This window comes from Entelurus aequoreus, linkage group LG03, assembly GCF_033978785.1.
Source record: "Entelurus aequoreus isolate RoL-2023_Sb linkage group LG03, RoL_Eaeq_v1.1, whole genome shotgun sequence".
Taxonomy (NCBI): Eukaryota; Metazoa; Chordata; class Actinopteri; order Syngnathiformes; family Syngnathidae; genus Entelurus; species Entelurus aequoreus.
The window spans coordinates 45,445,567-45,459,320 of record NC_084733.1 but is presented as its reverse complement, the minus strand read 5'-3'; the positions used below and the strand labels follow the sequence as shown (position 1 = coordinate 45,459,320).

The 13,754-nt window shown below is 38.9% G+C and overlaps 1 protein-coding gene across 1 annotated transcript in view; it reads right to left on the bottom strand.

Annotated features, from left to right (window-relative positions):
• Positions 1-301: 301 nt before the first annotated feature.
• dlgap2a (discs, large (Drosophila) homolog-associated protein 2a) overlaps positions 302-13,754 on the bottom strand; it is a 269,222-nt gene continuing 255,769 nt past the window's right edge. The window contains exons 9-13 of the mRNA XM_062041907.1: positions 7,697-7,785; positions 7,157-7,596; positions 6,970-7,061; positions 2,559-2,711; positions 302-1,314 (exon numbers count right to left, since the gene is read on the bottom strand). Coding sequence (XP_061897891.1) covers positions 1,108-1,314; positions 2,559-2,711; positions 6,970-7,061; positions 7,157-7,596; positions 7,697-7,785 — 981 coding nt within the window. The 3' untranslated portion in view covers positions 302-1,107. The remainder of the gene's footprint in view (positions 1,315-2,558; positions 2,712-6,969; positions 7,062-7,156; positions 7,597-7,696; positions 7,786-13,754) is intronic.

The following is a 13,754-nucleotide window of genomic DNA, read 5'->3' as shown; positions in this document are numbered from 1 at the left end:
CAAAAAAAATATAACTGCCAAAAAGCAGACGACTAAAAGGGGTGCCTTAAGGAACACCTTAATTATGTAAATTAGAAATTTACATAATTTTACACTATGTTTGTTAGTGTAATGGGGGGTGGGGGGGCAGCTGATTGGCTGTGCCAGATGTATGTTGGTAAACCTCACTCCCTGACACCTTCAAATAGTGTGCAATGGGCTGGGTTAGCAGCTCTGGCTTTTAGCCTCGTGGCTAGCACACGTCTCTTCTCAAATGGGCGGTCGTGAGTTGTCGCCCCGCGTGGAGTGGTGGCGGTTTGGGAAGAGCAAACAAACACAATGCAAAGACTGCTACATTATCAAGGTTAAAATGTCAATAAAAATAATCTGCAAATGTGTTTACAGTGATCCAAGTTCCTCTCTCTATACAAACCCAAGGGGTACTCAGTGTTTTTCAGAATTTGCTGCAAATCTGTTTGTCTTCTGGTATTATGTCATTCCTGGGGCCGCGAGTTGAGCAACCCTGGTGTACATACAGTATTTTGATTCAAGATATCTCGCCGTTTTTTCCCTCTACAGCATTGATGTCATGTAAAATGTTGGCACAAGCTTCCAGTAAATGGCAATAATTGATGTATGAGATGAATGTTCATGGTGCTGAGTTCTTCTAACTGGCAATACCATGAAAAATGACACATGAATCTGTGCCACATGCACAAAGATGAGGTATCGTATGGATTGGCACTTTTGTTCCAGTTCACATTAGGTTTGGGAAACAAATGACACTTCTAAATTGGAGATTTTAGCTATTTAAAATGCTTATCTTTTGCGGTCAAAGGTCTGGTTGCTGGTAGGTTTCTCAAAGCTGCACTTTTCAAATGGCACTTTGCAAATGTTGGCATTTTAACAAAACAAACAAAAAGAAAACAATGCTGGATGAGTTTGTGTGGTTTGGGTACTATGGCAACCAGTGGGAAAACCAGTCACCCCGTGTTCAATATACATGTCTGCTAACAAGAAACCCGTCCTGCTGACCACTCAGGATGGCTTCTCTATGTTTGGATGGATAAAGGAAGTCTAGAAAAAGGCTAAGTGAGCACGGAGAGAAGTTTTCTCCTGACTAACTTCTCAAAGTCGAGTTTGAGCCTCGGGAATATAGATCTCGATGCTGTCCGCTCGCTCTGACGATGAGTTCTGCCGAAAGGAGGCGGCCCGCTTGGCTGCCATGAGGCGTCGCCGAGCCTCCTGCCGGTGCCTGTCAGGCAGGTCCAAGGATTTCTCCCTTGTCATCAGACTCTTCTGTCGACTTGTCTTCTTTGGTACAGGAGCTGCAGGCTTTGGGGAAGTGGGGGACAAAAACAGGACGCTAATTAGGTGGTGCTTTTAGAACATGTTCAGCGCTTTGTCTGGATCAAACAAGCCGCCCAAATCCAGAGTTGAAAAACAAAAATTACATTGTCCTCCAATTTTCTTTCAACCCTCCACTAATTACTTTCACACAATCTCTTATCTGAGATGGAACTGAGCTTTTTACAATAGGAGAAAATTAATTCAGTCATATTTTAACATCATATAGTCCACATTCATCTGTTGATGAAAAGTAAGAATCACCAGGGAGCAGGTGAAACATATCATGGTTGACTAATGGGGTATTCCAGGTAGGAGGTCCAACAAACTCTGAGTCTAAACCTTAAGTCTGAGTTGATTTAACCTAACTCTCTGAGAGTCTAGAACACCTGATCTGAGTTAGTTCAATCAATCTTGAGTATGATGACTCTGAGTTAAGACCACAACAAAAAGTGCTGATTCTACGATTCACCACAGCAGTAAAATGTTGGACTGATGGGACACATAATTATTCCCAGTCAATGCGTAAGTTTGAATGCAGAAGTTTATTGAAAAGCGGGGGGTTGATATGGAATATAACAGCATTTTAATTAAAGTGCAATCCCAACAATGAAAAAAATCACATGGAGGCGGCTGAAAATAATATCTCATTTGTTTTAATTATATTTGACATGTCAAGTCAATGCAATTGCTCCACTTTTCAAAATGTGCTAGCTCAATTTTAATTTACATTAGACTTGTCATGGCCATGCTACTGATTAGTATTACCGATTCATTATCAGTAATATATATATATATATATATATATATATATATATATATATATATATATATATATATATATATATATATATATATATATATATATATATATATATATATATATATATATATATATATATATATATATATATATATATATATATATATATATATATATATATATATATATATATATATATATATATATATATATATATATATATGTGTATATTTATATATATTTATTTTTATTTTTTTATTTTTATTTCATTTTGATATCAAACAAATTAACATTTAAAACCCCATAAACAGACACAAAAGTACCACAAATTGACTGGTATCAATTCCCAAGTACTAGAAATTGCTACTGTCTCGGTCAAATGTGAAAGGTACCCATTCTCACCAATGAGATTTTAGACAACTGCATACAATTGTCTTTGGACTAAGCCATGTCAGCCTGACCCATTTACCTTCTTCTCCGGACTGTTGATGGCCCTCCAATTGTTGCTTTTGATCTGTTGCAGCTGGTCAAACTTAACGGTGACATCATCGATGGAGAGCTGCAGCAGGTCCCAGAACCCAGCCAGGTCCTGTGAGGTAGGTCGCGGCATGGCGCTGGGGTCCTACAGGACAGGGTGAAGATGGGTGTATTTCTTTATTGTCTGGAGTATTGTTTGACTCACAGTGATCTCAAACGTCAACATGACTCTTCCTGGTTTATGCAATTTAACCAAGAGCCATTAGATGTCCTCATCAAACATCGATCAGAACCAATTCAAGGAACATAATAAAACTGCACATTCAAGTAAACAGAAGACAAAACAGCAATGTGTATACCACCAACCTCAAGTCCTTTACTTTTGCCAATGAACACAAATACTCCATGATGAAGTACGACAAATAAGTTGAAGTGGATACAAGTTATTGAAGTGTCCTTTTCATTTCTGCTGCCAAAAACGGCATCGTTACCTCTCATAACAAAGGCTCAACAAGTCCTAGTGCAACCTACAATAAACAGAAGGGCTTTTTAGTTTTGTATGGGCTTTCTTCCATTATCTTTTAAATCAAAGTGACATCATTTAAATGTCATCCATGTGAACGCTCTTGTATTTTAAATTTCAAAACATTTAGGTCAAATATGATTGTCCTTAGGCAAGGCAAGGCAAGGCAAGGCAAGGCAAGGCAAGGCAAGGCAAGGCAAGGCAAGGCAACTTTATTTGTATAGCGCTTTTCATACACAAGGCAGACTCAAAGTGCTTCACAGACAACAAAGTGAAATGAAAGAAAATAAAAGCAAAATTAAAATGCAGACAATAAAAATAAAAACAGTGCAGACGTTAAAAGTTAAAAGATTAAAAGATTAAAAGATATGGATTCTTATTTTTGTATAGTTTTCCACAACTATGACTTTCAAGCCATAGCTCGAGTCTATTATTTGGTGACTAAATCTAGTGCATTGCAGCTTTGTGACTAAAGGCTGCAAAGGCAATCAAACGTGTGCATAACTGATTGGGAAGGTGAAAAGTTACCGTTATAGCACATGTGGTGTTTTTATATTGTGGTTAAAATATACAGCAGTTTTGAGTTTGTCACTGCTTCTGATTTGAACTGTAAGTCTAGGCCAGGGGTCAAATCCAGCCCAGGAATGACACCATGCGGGCCCCCCGAGTTCAGTTTCCAACTTGGGAGAACTTTTGTGCAGCAAATTCCTAAAAAAACACAAGATTGTTCCTGCTGTATAGAAGAAATTGGATCACTGTAAACACATTGGCAGATCCTTGTATTGACATTTTAACTTTGCCAGCAAATATAGAACACGGAGGCTTGACCTTGTGATTTACATAACTGAGGCGTTCCTCAAGGCAACCCTTTAAGTCCTCTACTTTGTGGCAGTTCAAAATGTATTTCATAATGTGATTTATTTACCCGATGTGTTACTGTACCTCGTTTACTTCAGATGCAGTCATTGCATCATTTGTTCAACGTATTTAGTTGTACTAGTTGTGTTCCTCATGGATCCATTTTTAGGTCCTCTCTTTTCATCATTTGGGCTATGCAACTGGTGGCGAGTTCAGTTAAAAAAAACTTGTAAAACATTTTTGCAGCAGATTTCTAAAAATACCAGAGTGCTGTTATAAAGATAATCTTTGACTAGCTTTTTTTTAAAGAAGATGCTAAAACAGCAGAGAGCTCCTGTAACTATGATACATCAAATAGACCAAAATTAAAAGTCCCATGGAAGCTGGTCCTCTGAAAAATACAAAATAAGAGTAATAGTGAAGGGAGAAGTGCACCCCCTATGGTCCTTATCTTTCTGGAAATGTGGCCACAAAACAAATTAGTTGAAAACCCTAGTTTAGGCGAATATTAGGTTTGTTTGACCATTTTTATGTATGAAAACAAAACAAAAGTAAACTGTTTAATCATGTTTTAGTTGTGTATATTGTTCCTTGGATCAGATTCTTTTCAACCGTAGCAATGCTCTTGCACTCATCATAGGATGATGACACGGGGTGTCCCGATCTGATATTGAAATTGGTCTGATATCAGCAAAACAACTCAGATATAAGCGCCAATACAAGCAGTCCTTCAGTGGGTTTACTTGTACAAAGCTGGACAGACAATTAACATGTAAATGTCCTCCAATAAGCACACAAGGTTGGTCTTTTCTTGTATTTTAGTCATATCAAAAAGGTGAACATGGTAGGCTATAGGCCAATAGGAACAAGCAGTTAAAAAACAGCTAAGCACACTGTTAGAATAATTATGTATATATTATCACACTAACTTTATGCTTAAGGGCCGTTGCTATAAATTATTGTCAATTGTGCTGAAGTGGTATTTTTGTATCTGTGCAAAGCTGGCAGTCCAAAAGATTACGAGCCATTTTTATCAGTGTTGTGTCCAGACTCGGCCTGCTGACGGCCAAGGCCGAACACCGCCGTGACGCAGACAGAGCAGAGACAAGGCAATATGACCTGCGTCAACTAATTTTCATTTATTCTATAATCATATATTGTGTCTAACTGGAGTTGTCGAGATTACCCCCTTCCCTGAGCGACAGCTTCAGTGATGTAACAGGGACCTTCCAAATAAATAGAGGTGGCACGTGGGCTTGACTTTTAGAACGTAGTTTGGATCTGTAACTAGAATACAGCCCAAAACACGTGTTTCCTCATGAGTTAAATTGAACTCTGTCTCTGCATGATTCCTTGCTTCTTGTCTGATTAATAGATGTCATCAGTGTTTGAACCTGACACACACAATAACATGCAAGCTAATAATAAGTGTCCTTAATTGAACAATATTACAATATAAAACACATTTATCAATATAAACAAGTATTAAATAATTATACTTGCATATTACTTTCGGTACATATACAAATTATTCAAGCAGAAGCATATTAGAAAGTAACTCGTGACAAACGTGATCACACAATGAATTATTGTGACCACTAGGTGTCACCCAAAAAATAACTACCACTTTACTTCAATGTAAAGACAGCATCAGTCATTTGTTGACGGTTAACAATGAATAGGTTAGTGTTTTGCATACCTCCGACAGTCCTCTGAGTAGTTTCACTTGATCAAGCTTTTTCCTAACATACAACACTACACAATTGTAAAATGATGTATGATTGGTGCTGCTATCGTATCAGGTCAATATCGGTATTAGAGTTGTATGGTATACCGTTACTAATTTAATACTGCAGTACTAATGAATTAAAAAGGGTACTATACTGCCTTTGAAAAATACCGGTAGCTTTTTTTCTTCCGCATGCTGCCGTGCAACGGTGACGTTGCTGAGTCGAAGTGCATGTAAATAAAGTGTGTCAGCATGCACACACAAAGTGCATGCAAGCACAAACAGTGTGAAGAGGAAAAATGGCAAAAAACAGCATTTCTACTGGTTATTAAAGAGATGCGTGAAGCGCAATATGGAGGTATTTGGGCTTCGGAACAAACAATAAAAGTGATGATTTGAACACAGAACCGCCACGCTGCAAGCGCTGCTTTAAAACATGCCTCGCCAAATGTGGCGATTAGTATTACCACCTTTGCTTCAAACTAAATTAAACAATAAATAACAAACAATTCGACAACCTGCACAAGGAGTTTAAAGAGCGACAGTTATTAATGTAGTTAATTATCTGCCCTGCGCATACAGCTGCTTGGCTTGTTGCCAATTATTAGCACAGTCCAAACCGCACACATAGTGCAAGCTAATGCAAGTGAAATGATGGAATTTGTGTTTTATCTTTAACGATGTGTATTTTACCTGCTCCATGTCTTATAGCCATGATATTGTTTTTAGTATTTACTAATAATTTTATTTGTCTTAAAGCATAGACCAAGAGTGGCAACCATAAATAATTTAATACAATGTTAATAAAGCTTTTTATCACATTCTAACCTAATTCTAGATAATGGCAGACTATAATGGTGAGTCAAAGTAAAATGTACTTTGAGTGCAATAAGAAAAAAACAGTGTTTTTAATGCATTTTAATTTCAATCTTTTAAAATTGCACCTTGAGTGCAATGAGAAACATGTATTGAAATATTTTCTGTTAAAATGAATCCAATAATGACATTTGCTGTGGTCACCTTTGTTTTAAAAACTATTGAAAAGTATCGATATACATGTTGGTATCGGTGCCCGTACCAAAATGTTGATATTGGGACAACCCTAATCGGTATTGGCCAATGCTTAAGGCTCCAATATCGGTATCGTATTGGAAGTGAAAAAGTTGGAAAATCAGAACACCCCTAATGATGACAGCACTGATCTGACCTATGACTTTGACACCCTCATCTATCTTGTGTCAGTCAAAATCAAGACAATAAGGTGGTGTCAAATTACCGCACATGCACACTTACCAGATTTTGCTGACACAACCAATAGAATTGCTGAAATTTCTGTGACATGAGCAGTTGAGCGCTTCCCACTGCACTTCTGATTTTTCCAAGTACTGAAAAAGAGCAATGACACGTTCATTTATTGGTCACTCTCCTTACAATTATCTTTGTACCAACACCAAAGTCATATGCAGTTTTTGTCACTCACTCTCCTCCGACAGGTCATTTTCTTCAGCCTCTGCCTCCATATCCTTGCACCATCCCTCCATCCTCTTGGTCTCAGTGTGCAGCAGCTGCATGAACCAGCTACCATCTCTCCTCAGAGACGGGGAGCTACGTCCCGACTCGCCAGATGGGACAGCATTCTCATGCGGGGTTGGGGGCTCCAGCTGCCACGTGGGCTCACTGGTGGTCTCCCGGGGACTCGGGGGTTCGGCCGTGGTACGGTAGTCCTCGCGGTAGCTGAAGAGCCCCTGGGTGCGGACGGTTCGCACAGCTCCATATTGTGTGGGTGTGTTGGGTTCTGAGTGGCGCTGGAAGCCCCCGCCAAACTGCAGGCCTTTGTCCTCCATAGTGGGGAAGCCTTCTAACTCCATGTCTGCCTGCACGGCCGCGGTCACACTGTTGGAGCGCTTGAAGCGGCCTTGCCTGAAGGTGTAAAAAAGCATGGTGGAACATGTGTTTTCTCCCAAACAAGAAACAAAATGAACAAAAGAAATATTTAACAGTGCAAAAGCCAGTACATTACCCTTTCTTGTCATCCTCCACCTGGATCCCAACAGAATGGTATTCCCGGGAGCCTTTGCTTTCAGATTCCGAATCTGTGGCAGCTTCCACCTAATGCACAGAAATGATACAAGGCCACATTTGCTGTCATTGTGTGCAGTAGCTACAGTACCACCCTCCCAGTGCTTGTGTCTTTATTGAACTGGGACTGGACTTAAATGTGCAAAGCTTTTAAAGAAATATTCGATGATTTATGTAAGTTGAAAAAGCAACAAGATTTATTTCCACAAGTTATCTGAACTGAAAGAAAGAAGGCTAATACAACTCTAATAAATCATGTTTGTTGTAATCTCACCACTGACTGGTGTCTATTTTAAAAAGGGCCTATGTCAATTTTCCTCCTTTCTGACTTATAAATCAGTTCCTCCAGGAAATTGGGATGTCGCGATGACTCCAATTCATGCAAATTCAAAGAATACCCGCAAATCATGCAGCCTTGCAATATTGTACAAAGCCTGCAACAAAAAAATCTTACGGTACATTAAACATATGTTTCTTATTGCAATCGAAGAACAGTTTTGTCCTTAAATAAAATAGTGAACATACTAGACAACTTGTCTTTTAGTAGTAAGTAAACAAATAAAGGCTCCTAATTTGTCTGCTGACGTATGCAGTAACATGTTGTGTCATTTATCATTCTATTTTGTCAAAATTATGAGGGACAAGCTGTAATCCACTTGTTCATTTACTGTTAATATCTGATTACTTTCTCTTTTAACATGTTCTATCTGCACTTCTGTTAAAATGTAATAATCACTTATTCTTCTGTTGTTTGGATACTTTACATTAGTTTTGGATGATACCACAAATGTATGTATCGATCCGATACCAAGTAGTTACAGGATCATACATTGGTCAAATTCAAAGTCCTCATGTGTCCAGGGACCATACTTGCCAACCCTCCCAATTTTTCCTGGAGACTCCCGAATTTCAGTGCCCCTCCCGAAAATCTCTCGGGGCAACCATTCTCCAGAATTTCTCCCGATTTTCACCCGAACAACAATATTGAGGGCGTGCCGTGATAGCACTGCCTTTAGCGTCCTCTACAACCTGTCGTCGTGTCCGTTTTTTCTCCATACAAACAGCGTGCCGGCCCAGTCACATGTTGTATGAGGCTTCTGCAGACACACGTAAGTAAGTAACTGCAAGACATACTTGATCAACAGCCATACAAGTCACACTGAGGGTGACCGTATAAACAACTTTAACACTGTTACAAATATGCGCCACTCTGTGAACCCACACCAAACACTTTTCGGGAGAAAATCCGCACCGTAACACAACATAAACACTACAGAACAAATACCCAGAATCCCTTGCAGCCCTAACTCTTCCGGGCTACAATATACACGCCCGCTACCATCAAACCCCGCTGCCCCCAACCCCGCCCACCTCAACTCCACCCCCCCACACCTCAACCCCGCCCCCACCCCCATTTCCCGAATTCGTAGGTCTCAAGATTGGCAAGTATGCAAGGGACGTATTTCCCTAGTGTATAAACATAATATGAATTTTTTAAAAAGGAAAAAAGATTTTGAGACAATAAAAAATATCGATGTAATCATAGTAGTATTGACTAGATACACTATTGTACTTGGTATCATTACAGTGGATGTCAGGTGTAGATCCACCCATGGCATTCGTTTACATTCAGGGTACTAGCTTGCTGTTAGCAGTTAGCTATCGTATCCTCCTACGGTATGCAGTGAAGCATGTTTAGCTATTCCTCGTCCTGCAGGGATGATACTTGTAAGAAACTTACTTTATTCGTCACCATGGAGGCGAGGATTAGTGATGTAGAAGTAGCTAAAATACTGCAGACTGCGAATGGACGTTAGCCGCTAGCTATGTCCTAAAGCACCTCTTCCTGAGGGCGTTACAGTGTTATAGCTTTACCTTTATCTTTAGTTTTTAGGACAAATGTGTCCATTCTCCCTTTTCTATCTACACACATTGTGTGTTTGTAACTATTCTGTGATTGTGCGCTGTCGAACATGCTCCTCTGCTTGCAAAACCAGCAATGTCATGAAGTGACTATGCGCCATCATGCCTGGGAACCGGTACTTTTCAAACAGTGTATAGTACCGTTTTTGATTCATTAGTACCGCGATACTATACCAGTCCCGGTATACCATACAACCCTACAACTGTTTAATCAAAAATTGTGTTTATTTATTGTGTAAAAAAAAGGCGGGAACAGCAACAAGTAACAATATATTAACTAATTTTTTGCTCAAATGGCATCATCGGCGTTCTCCCGCATAGCTCAAACCGACTTCCTTTTCCGGTCAATAGCGCTAAGCCTTCTGAGTAGCCTCCTGTAGTATATAAACATTTGCTTCCCAGTTTACATGTATACTTATTCAACATTTATTTATCCAGGATAAGACATATTTTCATTTGCAATGCTGACCTAGCAAAGAGGCAGCATTTACATGACAGAGATGTTGACGTGTGATGATAACAAGAATTGCCGCTAAAGATCACTTTCAACATTTCACTGATGCTCCTAATGTTTGGCAGTAAATGGGTTGGGACATAAATGAATGTACGTATAAGATGGACAAACAGTTTTGAAGCGTAAAACATACACAGAAAATGTCTTCAACTTGGAACAACAGAGCAAAGAGCAGACAAAAAAGGAATACTTTGGTGGTGTTTTGTAATTATTACTGATATCAGTTATAATATATTACAACAGTAATCATTGAAAAAAATTAACCCTTTTCCGAAACTTTCAGAAAAAGCTGCCCCGAATTCAGGCATTTTAGACGATCGTCTAACACAACAGACAACAGTCAAAAAAGCCTGTGAATTCCTGGAGGCACTGATAAATGTTGTTACAATGTTCGATAACTGTGTTGAATCGTAAGTATTAGATGCCTCTGCCCACAGGGTTTTGGAGTATTTTTTTAACAGGGGCATCAGTGACTTCACAGGTTGACAAATGATATTGTCATTTTTAGACATATTATGTCAGAAAGCTTCCTCCCCTTCTGCTGAGCCCACACAGCTGAGAGTGTTCCCGCTGGAACTTTGGTTATTTTTGTCTCATGCTCTCCCGCCTGGCCAGTTCTGTCTATAAAATAAACACAAAAAAAATTATTATTTGTCTATGACATTTAGACTACGACGAAATTAGATTAGTCGCTGAAGTCTGACAGAAAAAGGCGGCAACATTGCGACATTACGACTTAGTTTGAGGAAACACACCGTCATGCAACATGCTGCTAAAAAAGCATTTTTTGATGCTGCGGTGTATCGATCCTAGAGTGGGCAGGTGTACTCATACTTGCCAACCCTCCCAAATTTTCCGGGAGACTCCCGAATTTCAGTGCCTCTCCCGAAAATCTCCCGGGAAAACCATTCTCCCGAAAATCTCCCGATTTCCAGCCGGACAACTATATTTGGGGCGTGCCTTAAAGGCACTGCCTTTAGCGTCGTCTCTCACCTGAAAAGGAGACTATTATATATGTCTGCGTTATCCATAGGTTTATCTATAACCCATAAAGTAGGCAGGCACGGAGCTATTTCTCAGCATGTGTTTATTCCAGCCGGCACGTTAATACACTGACACACAACATCCACAAGCAAGCAACATTCCGTTCTCATTTGCGGATGTTTTCAACAAATCCGTGAAGGATATGTTCCCGGATTCAGAGATTGCTCGCTAATACTCAAATGGCAGAACAAAAGCTACTCAAATAGTGAAAGGTAGTGTTATTTTCTTTTAAAGTAAGCAGCAAGTACAGTACAGTTAGTAGAACAACTGTGTTTTCATTACTGTTTACTGTAATATATATATATATATATATATATATATATATATATATATATATATATATATATATATATATATATATATATATATATATATATATATATATATATATATATAAATATAAGAAATACTTTAATTTCAGTGAATTCTAGCTATAAATATACTCCTCCCTCTTAACCCCGCCCCCCAGCCCCGCCCCCTTTCCCGCCCCGAACCCATCCACCCCCCCACCCCCTCAATCTCCCGAATTCGGAGGTCTCAAGGTTGGCAAGTATGGGTGTACCTAATGTTGTGACTGACAAATCTGTATATTGTTTATGAAGTTTATTTTTCGACAAAGACTAAAAAAAAAAATAATGGTGATGTTCGTCTTCAAGATAGATGTTTGAACAGAGTACAGTTTCAAAAGATAAACTGTTACACTTTTGGAGAGGGTGGTATGTGGTTTCATTTGCAATCTGAGAACACCTTCGTAACGGACATCGAGAAGACAAAAAAACGGGTAGTAAGAGGGACTTTGGAGCCAGCATTTACACCAAAGCATATACAATACATATTATCTAGACCAGAGGTACTGCAGGGGGATCAATAAATATTTGGGTGTTTAAATATGAACATGAATATTATAGACATGTTATCATGTAAGAGCAATTAGTTGTGAATAGCGGGCCTAGCTGTTAGCTGGCGATTAGCATGCCAGTGGCCAGCTAGCATGTAGCGTACTAGTTGCCAGCTAACATTTAGCGGCCCTTGCTGCCAGATAGCCATTTGCATACTAACTGCCAGCTGGCGATTAGCACGCTAGTGGCCAGCTAGCAATTAGCCTACTAATTTCCAGCTAGCGACTAGCACGCTCGTAAGTAAGTAAGTATATTTTAATCTGTATAGCACTACTCACAAAAAGTGCTCACCAAGTGCTTCACATGGTTAAAATACAAATAGTACAATCAAAACAAGCAAACGGCATGACGCAACAACAGAAACATTGCGAAATAAAATTTAATATATGATAATAAAAATACAATTTAAAATAATAATAAAAGAAAATGTAATGTTATAGGAATGCACACTTAAACAAATGTGTTATTATTTGGCTTTTAAAATTGTCAACAGAAGGTGCAGCTAGTTGCTAGCCAGCTATTACTTGCGCTATACTGTGTTATTTGAATATGTTATTATTGCACAATAACAAGGTACCTTTAGGACAGTTTTAATTTCAAACACATTTGTATGCAGGATATATACATTGAGGGTGCCAGCTCGGTATGCCTGTCAGTTTGGGGGTCCTTGGCCTGGAAAACGTTAAAGACCCCTGATCTTGACCACAAAGTGTTTTAAATGTAGATTAGACTCATCGGTCCCCTTTAAGAATCTGATAAAGCCTCTGTAGTTGTGGCCTGACTGCAGAACATCACAGAGTGAATCTCATGCATTTATTAATATAAATAAATTAATCAAGACTTGCAGCAGTCTGTTCAGATCAAACAAGAGCTAAAGTTAGAGTCAATTTTGGATTTATATTCATTAGAAAGACAAACTCGCCTTTTTAATGCTAATTTCGCTGAACGAGTTAAACAGCATGGGCAGATGGAGACAGGTAGATACAATGCTGTTTATACTTTTGGAGATATCTTTCACATGTCTGTCTCTCTTTTGATTTTCATTTTCTCATCTTTTATCTAATCTATTTTGTTTCTTTGTGGATTGATTATAATTTCCTGTTGCCTTGCGCTGTCTGTCCCTGCACTCCCCTGTGCCTACTGAACATTTTGTGCTTGTGCCTGCAGAAGAAAGGGCTTACAAATCAAAGGTCTGGTGACACACAGTGTGGATATTGAGACATATGGTCACCGCTCAGAGGCAATGTACCATTTTGTCCTTTTGCTCACTTGAATTCACTTTTCTCTCAGTATTCCTCTGCTTTTTACACGGAACAATACCAAGAGCAGTGCATGCAAGACCTTTGGAGGAACAGGCATCCATCTTCGGCTCAGTTTCTTTTTATCACTGCGAGAGTAAGTTTGAAATATGATGACCTCGAAATGCAAGAAAATATATCAACTCTACAACGTGAAGTGCAGAATAAAAAAGCTGGGTAGCAACAACTTTGTATTTGGTCACAGTCAATATAGAATATCAGCATTACTAACACCGATATTGTTTTACGGTAACAAGTAATCTAATTATTACTCTTCTACGCAGGACAGGAACCGCAAAAAATAAGATTTTTTTTATTCTG